The following is a 12,019-nucleotide window of genomic DNA, read 5'->3' as shown; positions in this document are numbered from 1 at the left end:
CTGCTCCTCTTGAAGATTTTAAAAAAATGCCTCAGTAATTTCCTAAAACAGCTGGGCGTTGTAGTTTTTTAGCAAATGTTATTTAAACAAGTATAAATAGTATATTTGTTTGGGCACTATTTTCAGCTGCGGATGAAAACACATTTGGTGAGTGAGTGAGTATTTACAGCAGCAATGTGATGGTGTATGTACTGAAGGATCCACTTCATCATAATGAAGAAACATTATCTTCTGCTGCACTCATTTAATTTGAATTATTGTGTTACAGATTTAATTTTAAATTGATTAAATTCAATTTTCTGGCCATCGTCTGTCCATAAAATAATTATAAAATACTCATCATGCTCATAACTTTTGGTTAACACCAGACCACATTTCATAATGTAAATGAGAACAACTAGATCAGGAATTTGGCCACATTAAAACAGACGGTTGCTGATCAGAGCGGGAGGGAACCAGCTTTGTTGTGTGTATGTGTGAAGACATAATCAGAAACAGATTATATGCAGAACTGAAAAATAATCTAAAGTTGTTTACAACTTAAAATGGGTATTTAAATACATTCAAAGGAGAAATTAAGCTTCAGAGATGTGAGCTTCTTTATATAATATAATATTATATATAATATATCATTTAACATGCATGTTGTCCGCGACCCCCGCTCACTGAACAGAATCTCACACGCACAGTTCAGATCACCCAAAATAGAAACAAAATGACCAAAAAAAGTAAACAAATGACCAAAGAAGACACAAAATGACAAAAAAAGACACAAAATGACCAAAAAAGACACAAATTGACCAAAAATGACCAAAAAAAGAAACAAAATGACCAGAAAAGATACAAAATGACCAAAAAAAGACACAAATTGACCAAAAATGACCAAAAAAAGAAACAAAATGACCAGAAAAGACACAAAATGACCAAAAAAGGACACAAATTGACCAAACATAACCCAAAAAGAAAAAAATTACCAAAAAAGACACAAAATGACAAAAACAAGACACAAAATGACCAGAAAAGACACAAAATGACCAAAAAAGATACAAAATGACCAAAAAAGAACACAAATTGACCAAAAATAACCCAAAAAGAAAAAAATTACCAAAAAAAGACACAAAATGACAAAAACAAGACACAAAATGACTAAAAAGAACACAAATTGAGTAAAAAAAGACACAAAATGACTAGAGGTGGTACAGTGGGAGTTCATTTCTGTCCTACAATTTACAATCTGCATTAATTTCTCTGCAAATGCTGCAAAGTAATTGGACCTCAACTAACTTTGCATACTGTTGGAGTGCCAACAAGCTTCAGTTTGTGTCGAATTCAGCATTTTCTTCTAAGAGTCTACAATTTATACAATATATATATTCATGTTTGAGAGGCTTTAATCTTTTTTGTTGTTTTATGTTGACACTGAGCTTCACAATGATTCATGGTTCTCTGTGACAAGAGATTACATCATATTTTATACAGTCCATGCTGTAAACTGGAGGAATACATAAATGTGAATGAGTCTTTGGCTACCCTTGATTGTTGGATGACTTTATTGTTTGTTGTTTGTTGTTTTCATTCATTAAGTATGGAATATCACCAGCCCTGTGCTTAATATGACCGTGTCAGGAGAGAGGACATATAAGGTTGAAAGATCAGATGACAGGAGGCAACTGTCAAAAAAAGCTGCCACACTTCTACTGAATCAGTGTCAGTGTTTGTACGTGTGTGTGTGTGTGTGTGTGTGTGTGTGTGTGTGTGTGTGTGTGTTCTTGTACTTCCAACATAGTGAGGACCGGAACACATTTTTAACCAACAGAGTGAGGACAGTTTTGCAAAGTGAGGACATTTCGGCCGGTCCTCACTTCTTTAAAGGCTTTTTTGAGATTTCAGACTTTATTTTAAGGGTTAAAGGTTACATGATAATGATAATTAACTGAAACTGTATTGTGTGGTTACAAAACTAACTAAAATTATAGTGAAAATGTCCTTCGTTTTTGTCTTTTTCAAGTTTTTTCATACATAATGAAGATGGATCAGACAAAGGAAATAAAGGCAAAATTTACTGTGACCTCTTTTAATCTCCCACCCAACAAATACCCCATTACAAAAAAACTAAAACTAATAAAAACTAAACTAAAACTAAAGCATTTCACTCTAAAAACTCATTAAAACTAACTGCATTTGAAAATAAAAATTCACAACGAAATTAAAACTAAAAGTGATGAAAAATCCAAAACTACTATAACTTTGCAAGCAATTCACTGTTCCAATGAGGGTCCTCACAAAGATAGAACTACAAGAATGTGTGTGTGTGTGTGTGTGTGTGTGTGCTGGCCATGCCTAATGAGGACCATTTATCAGTGTCACTTCTACAGAGGCTTGCTCTGCTCTATCAACTATGACAGGCTTTATTCTCTCCTCTTTCTTTATTTTTCCACCCTTCTCTTATCTTCCCTCAGTTGCAGCTTTCTCTCATCTTTCAGTGTCTCCCTCCTTCCCTCGGCCTCTCTGTCTGTGTCACACACACACACACACACACACACACACACACACACACACACACACACACATTCTTGTACTTCTATCTTTGTGAGGAATTCACTGCTAAGGTTATAATAGTTTTGGATTTTTCATTAGTTTTAGTTTTAATTTTGTTGTGAATTTTTGTTTTCAAATCCAGTTAGATTGAATGAGTTTTTAGAGTGAGTTTGCTAGTTTTAGTTTAGTTTTTATTAGTTTTATTTTTTTGTAATGGGGTATTTGTTGGGTTGGAGATTAAAAGAGGTCACAGTGAATTTTGTCTTTATTTCCTTTGTCTTATCCATCTTCATTATGTATGAAAAAAGTTGACAAAGAGGAAAACGAAGGACATTTTCTCTATAATTTTAGTTAGTTTTGTAACCACACAATACAGTTTCAGTTAATTATCATTATCATGTAACCTTTAACCCTTAAAACAAAGTCTGAAATCTAAAAAACCCTTTAAAGAAGTGAGGACCGGCCGAAATGTCCTCACTTTGAAAAAATGTCCTCATAATGTTGGTTAAAAAACGTGTTCTGGTCCTCACTATGTTGGAAGTACAAGAACACACACACACACACACACACACACACACACATATAGGCTACAGCCCAGAGTTACTTAAAAGTGTTTGAGAGCGATGAGAGGAAAAATCGAGTGTGTAGTGTGTGTTTATTCCGTTCTGCTGGGAGCTTTTGTGCAGAATGCTGACATCACCGTAGCAACAAAAGTCACTTAGCCATGATGGTTTTTTTTGCAAAAACATAAACAAAAATTATCCCGGTGGAGATGAGATTATAATGAGTTGACATTTAGCGTGACATGCAGATCTGCGGCGTGTAAAGTCTCCTAGACGTGTTCATGTGTATCAGCCTGATGCATCATCTCTCACTGTATCACAACACGTTCCTCCATTATTCACTCACTTAATTGGATCATACTGTTCCCCTGTTGTGTTATATATCTGTTCTCTCAGCGAGCTCAGGACGACATTTAAACTCAGTGATTCATTTGAAATGGTGTGTGTGTACGTCTACTTGTACTTCCTACATAGTGAGGACCAGAACTAGTTTTTACCCAACAGAGTGAGGACTTACAAAATAAAGAATCTAGATTTGTAGATATGTGTATATTACAAGCTAAACGTATCATTTCTCTTAACCCTTTGATGCACAACATGGTCTAAAGTGACCCGACAGTTTTTATGTTCTATATCTTTGCAATAATTCATCATTCAGTATTCCAGGTTTTCCTCAATTAGTTTGTTTTTGATCATCATACATCCTAATTTTTATGTTTTCCTTTATACGTTTTTGAATAAAATCCCTTTTTCTGTCACTACTCTTCTAATACACAACATGGGTGAAAAATGAGCCATATCCATATCCATTTTTTAGCTCAGTAGCTTGTTAAGCTAACTTCTTGGCTAAGTATTTAGCTAAGTAGCTTGCTAAGCTAACTACTTAGCTAACTTCTTGGCTAAGTAGTTAGCTTAGCAAGCTACTTAGCCAAGTCTATATATTGTCTATATAACTAAATTTAAATGTGTGTATGTGTGTGTATATATATATATATATATATATATATATATATGTTCTTTTTGCTTTATTTACATCTTTTTTTTATAGGTTTACCGTGTTTTTCTTATACTTATTTGGTGAGGGGATGGGAGGGAGAATAGGGAGAAAAAGTTTGCTTTGTTGCATGTAATAATGTCTTGTTTGACTAGCTGTAATGTGCAAACAAAAATCTAATAAACACATGTTTAAAAAAAAAAACAGCAGAGTGAGGACATTTTTGGGAAGTGAGGACATTTCAGTCTTACTTCTTCAAAGACCTGTTAGAAGGTTAATACTTGGTTTAAAGGCTAAGGTTACAGTTATAGAAGTAGAGTAGTAGTTAGTCTCTTCCAGTCTAATTCTTGCTCTTCCAAATAGCAGAAATGTATGTAAATAAGGTGTATAGAATCTATGTACATGTCTTATTATTTATAGACTTATCCTGTTCTTATATCTACAGTCATAGAAAAAATATTAGACCACCCTTTTACTTCAATTTCTTGTTCATTTGAATGCCTGGTACAACTAAAGGTACATTTGTTTGGACAAATATAATGATAACAACAAAAATAGCTGATAAGAGTTTAATTTAAGAGCTGATCTCTAGACATTTCCATGGTTAATGGAACCAAAATTATTATCAAGAAAACCATGGAAAATGTCTAGATATCAGCTCTTAAATTAACCTCTTATGAACTATTTTTGTTGTTATCATTATATTTGTCCAAACAAATGTACCTTTAGTTGTACCAGGCATTAAAATTAACAAGAAATAAAGAAAAAAAGTATAAATAAAGTTTTATCTCATCTTATCTCTTAAAACATGTTTTTATCAGAGAGTCTTTCCTAGTTTTACCTGAATTTTAACTTCCTTTGAGCTGTTAATTGCATAGAATGATGTAATTTTCTTTTTGTTGTCTATTTTTAGCTTGTCTTTGTAAAGCACTTCTGTAACATGTGTTTGGAAAAGTGCTCTATAAATACAGATGATTATTATTATTATTATTATTACAAGGATGTTTCTGTGTGTGTACTTGAACTTCAAACATAGTGAGGACCGGAACACGTTTTTAACCAACAGAGTGAGGACATTTTTGCAAAGTGAGGACATTTCGGCCGGTCCTCACGTCTTTAAAGGCCTTTTTGAGATTTCAGACTTTGTTTTAAGGGTTAAAGGTTACATGATAATGATAATTAACTGAAACTGTATTGTGTGGTTACAAAACTAACTAAAATTATAGTGAAAATGTCCTTCGTTTTCATCTTTGTCAACTTTTTTCATACATAATGAAGATGGATGAGACAAAGGAAATAAAGGCAAAATTTACTGTGACCTCTTTTAATCTCCCACCCAACAAATACCCCATTACAAAAAACTACAACTAATAAAAACTAAACTAAAACTAGCAAACTCACTCTAAAAATTCATTAAAACTAACTGAATTTGAAAACAAAAATTCACAACAGAATTCAAACTAAAACTAATGAAAAATCCAAACTATTATAACCTTGCAAGGGAATTCACTGTTCCAATGAGGGCCCTCACAAAGATAAAAGTACAAGAATGTGTGTGTGTGTGTGTGTGTGTGTGTGTGTTCTTGTAATTCATACATAGTGAGGACCGGAACACGTTTTTAACCAACATAGTGAGGACATTTTTGCAAAGTGAGGACATTTCGGCCAGTCCTCACTTCTTTAAAGGCTTTTTTGAGATTCCAGACTTTGTTTTAAGGGTTAAAGAATGTGTGTGTGTGTGTGTGTGTGTGTGTACCTGATGATGTCTATGTGTCCGTTCTTGGCAGCCAGGTGGAGAGGAGACGTCCCGTTGGGGTCGGTGGTGTCTCCTTTTTTGGGCTCCAGCAAAGCAGCACACATGTTACTGGACAGTAACAACTGGACCACCTACACACACACACACACACACACACACAGAGGAAACATTTTTTAGGATCGTCTTCAGATGCTGCTGTCTTGAATCATGACTAAAATCGTAGGTTCTTACCCCAACTCGGCCGAACTCACAGGCCAGGTCCAGAGGTGTTTTCCCTGCATTATCTACGATGCACGGGTTGGACTGGTGCTGCAGCAGCATCTCCGACTGGAGACACAAAACACACACAACACATGAGAAAAAGAGATATTTAAAGATTATATTAATGGTTACTGAGGCAGGGCACACCGTGGAAAGGTCACCAGGTCGTCTATCACAGTAGTTCTTGAGTTTTTGAGTCGCGACCCCCAATTTAACATGCATGTTGTCTGTGACCCCCGCTCACTGAACACAATCTCACACGCACAGTTCAGATCACCCAAAAAGGACACAAAATGACCCAAAAAAGACGCAAAATGACCAAAAAAGGCATAAAATTACCAAAAAAGACACAAAATGACCAAAAAAAGACGCAAAATGACCAAAAAAAGACGCAAAATGACCAAAAAAGACAAAAATTGACCACAAATGATCAAAGAAAGACACAAAATGACCGAAAAAAGACACAAAATGACCACAAAATGACCACAAAATGACCAAAAAAAGACACAAAATTACAAAAAAAGACACAAAATGACCAAAAAAAGACACAAATTGACCACAAAATGATCAAAATAAGACACAAAATGACCAAAAAAGACACAAAATGACCAAATAAGACACAAAATGACAAAAAAAGACGCAAAATTACCAAATAATACATAAAATTACCAAAAAAGACACAAAATGACCAAAAAAGACGCAAAATGACAAAAAAAAGACACAAAATTACAAAAAAAGACACAAAATGACCAAAAAAAGACACAAAATGACCAAAAAAGACACAAAATGACTAAAAAAAACACAAAATGACCAAAAAAAGAAGCAAAATTACCAAAAAAAAAGACACAAAATGACCAAAAAAAGACACAAAATGACTAAAACAACACAAAATTACCCCAAAAGAAGACATTAAATGACCAAAAAGACTAAAATACAGTGGTGACAGAGCTGACTTCCAAAATTATTTGGCGACACATGTTTGCGCTCGGTTCCACGTTGCTTTGTTTACATTTTTAACCACCAACTTTTAACCCAATAAGCAATATTAGTAAGACTAGATTTCCAGCCCAACACCTTGGTACACGCCCCTCTTCAAATCTTTTTTTTTTTTTTGCCACGTTTACATTTCTACACTGTGAAAGCAAACCAGACTAAATACAAAACCAACTAAATGAATCAATTTCACTCTGATTCAGACGAACCAAACGGACTTGGGTTGTGAAAGCGCCCTAACAGACACTCTTATTCTTGTTCAGGGTGTCATTGGGGGTCTTAATACCCCTCAGAACCACCATTGTTGAGTTAAAGAGACTCCGTCCCTGTAAGCACAGCAGCTGGTCCTGTATAATGACCTCAGAGGAACACTGTGACATGAAGAGAAAGGAAAAGCTTGGTTCAAGTGGTAAAAGACTTAGAGGGATAAATTCCCACCAGAGGAATTAGTTCATTGTGATTTCTAATGCACCTTAAAAATGGAACAAATTAACAGAATACGCCCATTATATTCCCTCGTCTCAGATAAAAACACTGTCTCGCCGTACTTGTTGCTAAAGCAAATGTCCCTCACATGTTTTCTGCCCTGCTGGATGTTAAATGATTCATGCTTTAATCTGTGGCCTGTTTCAGTTTATTTATTTATTTATTTATTTGCCCGAGCACACTGGGAGCAGCTGTGGATTAGAGCCTCAGCCCCAGTATAAATCATGGATATTTAATCAAATAGAAGCAGCAGTTCTTCAGTTTCTGAGCCTGTAAATGCTGAGCGTCACTCTTCTCCAGGGTCCGTCAGCTGCTGTATTGAGCTGCTGTATTTCATTGTTGTTGCATTGGCCAGCCTGCAGCAGCACTGCAGTGTTTCCCTCAGATTGTTTCTTCTCAGCTTGAAAAAAAAGCCTCTGAGAGGGAATTTTCTGCAGCTCCTGTCTTTCATTTTGTTTCTTATCTTCATGTCTTTCCTACATCGTCTTATTTATTTACTTATATTTCTGGGAAAATAGGCACAAAGTGTCCAGCAGTGACCACTGCACTCACTGGATAAGAACAAGTGATATATATAAAAGTTAATTTAACCCTTTGGACCTTTTGGTAAGTTTAACATGCCATTACTTTGACTTATTGGTAGGCCTGTCTTTTTTGAGGACGCTATATTTTCCCAGAAACTATCACGATAGTACATCCTTTTAATTTTTAAATCTCAAGAATATTAAACATTGGAATTGAAATGTGGAAAAGAAATATGAAAACATCCTAGATAAATAAAACATAAATAAATAAACTACAATCAAAACAAATAAAAATAGACTAGACAGATCACTTACTTAAGTAAAAGTACTACTACCACACTGTGAAATTACTCCACTACAAAATGTACTTAAAGTATCAAAAGTAGTAAAAGTAAAAGTACTCGTTATAAATAAATCATGAAATATATTATTAGATTATTATCATTGAAGCAATTATGTAAGCAGTGGTTTATTTTCTCAAGCCAGGGCTCATTTTAACGACTTAATATACTGTTATGAGGTCTAATATTGGTCTAACTTGAATATTTATCATGTTTTTTCTGTTAAATCTCGACCTGAAAAGTAACTAAAGCTGTCAGCTAAATGTAGTGGAGTAAAAAGTACATTATTTGCCTCATAATGTAGTGGAGTAGAGGAGAAAAAACGGCAAGATAGGTATGTTTGCATGTCTTGGTAATCAAATATTTATCAAATAGATTTGTGTAGCTGTTAATAGCAAATTAGCTAGCTAGTAAAAAACGAGAGAAATGCATCTTTTAACTGGCCGGTTAAATAGCTTCATATTTTATGCTAACGTGTTTGTATTTGAGTAATTCTGAGCTTAACTTTACGTTGATTCTGGGAGTTGGCCCGATATATTTCTGCTTTTTCTTTGGGCTTCAAAATAAAGTTTTTGCTAACGTTTGATAGCAAACATTAATTAAAATGTCACCTTGTTTGCTAGTACACGCAGTGCTATAGTGTTATAGTTTGAGATTTGTTGTTTGCACAAATTGTTTGCTGCAGAGCATGGTCATTTATTCTGAATAAAATAAAGGGCCCCAAAATTGAATTTAGCTTAGGGCCCCATGGAGGCTTGGGCCGGCTCTGAGTACAGTCCTTGAGTAAATATACTTGGATACATTCCACCACTGGCTGGAGAACATACGGATTATGATTTTTTGTGTGGTTGATTGGTTCTCAGGGGAAACAGCTGATGACCAGCTGATCTGTGACACAAACAACGTCATGTTGGTGTCTGCAGCTCCACTCTGCCGTCACTCACCACGTCGTAGTGGCCGTGCTGCGCCGCCAGGTGGAGAGGAATCTGTCCTTCATCTGATTGGCCGTTGACAGATGAACCAGATTTCAGCAGCATCTTCATTGGCTCCGCCTTCCCCTGCCACGCCGCGTAGTGCAGCGGCCGCATACCTGCACACGCAGAAACACGAAACACGCGGTGTGAACTCACAGGCTGAATCTATCACACACTGAGATATACAGTATCTCCAATCCATAATGTGTGTGAGTGTATGCTTACAATAAAGTTTAGCAGTTTGAACATGAAATATATTGTCTTTGTACACTTTTCAATTTAATATATGTGAAAAAATATTAGCACATTTGGTTTTATTTACCTTTTGGACAATGTTTTTAGAGGGTGACACACACAGCTTCTTCTATATTTGGTCTGTATATATATATATATATATATATATATATATATATATATTATTATTATTATTATTATTACTATATTATGCTATATTATTATTATTATTATTGCTATATTATTATTACTATTATTATTATTACTATATACTGTAATATACTACTATTATTATTATACCGGCCTTATTTATTATTATTATTACTATTATTATTATTATATATTTATATATTATATATCATATTATTTTATTAATAATTATTAATAATTATTTTAATTATTTATAATTATTTTATTTTATATTGTTACTATTTATTTATTATTACATATTATATACTATATACTGTACTATTATTACAATTATATACCGTCTAGTTACCATAGCATTGTTGCCATCATATCATCAGTATAATTACCATCATCTTGCCAACCTACCAACTGATCTGCTTTTTTAACTTGTGTCCTTGTTCTATTCTGTGTTTTTTTTTAGTGTTGTTTTTATTTATGCTACCTCAGTATTTTATTCTATTGTATTTTATTGTACTTGAATACCGGGCTGCTGGGACAACCGAATTTCCCTTCGGGGATGAATAAAGTAATCTATCTATCTATCTATCTATCTATCTATCTATCTATCTATATATATATATATATATATATATATATATATATATACATGTATATGTTTAGGTATGTGTGTGAATGTGTGTGTGTATTTCCTTTGCACCTTTCTGGTCTCTGATGTCGACAGCAGCCTGTGACTCCAGCAGCAGAGTGATGAGCTCCAGGTTCCCATTGAGCGCCGCATGATGCAACGGGGAAAACCTATAGTACACACACACACACACACACACACACACACACACACACACACACATTGGTTACATTTGTGAATTACACTCATTACATCAAAGACAGAAAGCTTTATTTGTAGCAAATAACCGTGACAGAATTGACCACATGTGCATTCTCTCTCTCTCTTACACACACACACACACACACACACACACACACACACACACACACACACACACAGGTCAGTAATAATGGCAGAGCTTAGCATGACAAATACATTTAATAGCAAAGGATTAGGACCTCGGAGAGAAATGGGAATAGTGGGAGATGGAAAATGCACAAGAGGAAGGGTATTATGTAAAGGATATGATGTGTGTGTGTGTGTGTGTTTGTGTTCTTGTACTTCCTACATAGTGAGGACCAGAACACGTTTTTAACCAACAAAGTGAGGACATTTTTAGGTAAGGTAATTTCGGCCGGTCCTCACTTCTTTAAAGGCTTTTTTTGAGATTTCAGACTTTGTTTTAAGGGTTAAAGGTTACATGATAATGATAATTAACTGAAACTGTTGTGTGGTTACAAAACTAACTAAAATTATAGAGAAAATGTCCTTCGTTTTCATCTTTGTCAACTTTTTTCATACATAATGAAGATGGATCAGACAAAGGAAATAAAGGCAAAATTTACTGTGACCTCTTTTAATCTCCCACCCAACAAATACCCCATTATAAAAAACTACAACTAACACTAAAACTAATAAATTGAATTTGAAAACAAAAATTCACAACAAAATTAAAACTAAAACTGATGAAAAATCCAAAACTATTATAACCTTGCAAAGGAATTCACTATTACAATGAGGGTCCTCACAAAGATAGAAGTACAAGAATGTGTGTGTGTGTGAGAGGCCACAGGATGTATGCTGAGTAGATGAGATTGACATGTCAGCCTTGATGTATAAACATGAGAAGAGTCTGAGGAGGAGAAGGCATCTCATAACCTGAGGACTCAGACATAAACACACATAAAATCCCTTTCTGTGTCTCTTCACACACACTTTCTCTCTGACTCGTATCAACAGTGACATGTGTCTCCTTCCACTCTTCTTCTGCCCTCTGGAGGTTTGCTGTTTGCTGTCAAACACAGTCACAGACAGCTTTACGAGGGCTCTGACCTTGGAGCGATGATGACCCGTGAAACTAAGGTGGCGAGTCAGTTCACATAAACAGTCAAAAGTGTAATAATCGGAGCGATTATCACCGCTTGCTGCTGTTTAATGTTTTATGCAGGAGGCCATTGAGGAGATAAAAACTGACAACATGTTTGTTTGATTACAAATAAAGCTCCATGAAGACAGGTGAGCGCACTGACCAGGAACTAAAGGGCTTGAGTTTTATATCTGAGCTTTCCTGAATGCATTTTTTATTTTTACAAATAAGA

General features: G+C 34.9%; 1 protein-coding gene across 1 annotated transcript in view; it reads right to left on the bottom strand.

Moving 5' to 3' along the window:
- The window catches only part of caskin1 (CASK interacting protein 1), a 167,842-nt gene that overhangs the window by 45,561 nt on the left and 110,262 nt on the right, over window positions 1–12,019 (bottom strand). The window contains exons 3-6 of the mRNA XM_059348590.1: window positions 10,512–10,609; window positions 9,401–9,546; window positions 6,083–6,178; window positions 5,852–5,982 (exon numbers count right to left, since the gene is read on the bottom strand). Coding sequence (XP_059204573.1) covers window positions 5,852–5,982; window positions 6,083–6,178; window positions 9,401–9,546; window positions 10,512–10,609 — 471 coding nt within the window. The remainder of the gene's footprint in view (window positions 1–5,851; window positions 5,983–6,082; window positions 6,179–9,400; window positions 9,547–10,511; window positions 10,610–12,019) is intronic.

The sequence above is a fragment of the Centropristis striata genome, chromosome 13, assembly GCF_030273125.1.
Source record: "Centropristis striata isolate RG_2023a ecotype Rhode Island chromosome 13, C.striata_1.0, whole genome shotgun sequence".
Classification (NCBI taxonomy): domain Eukaryota; kingdom Metazoa; phylum Chordata; class Actinopteri; order Perciformes; family Serranidae; genus Centropristis; species Centropristis striata.
Note: the sequence above shows the minus strand (reverse complement) of the source record. Positions and strands in the feature narration are given on the sequence as shown.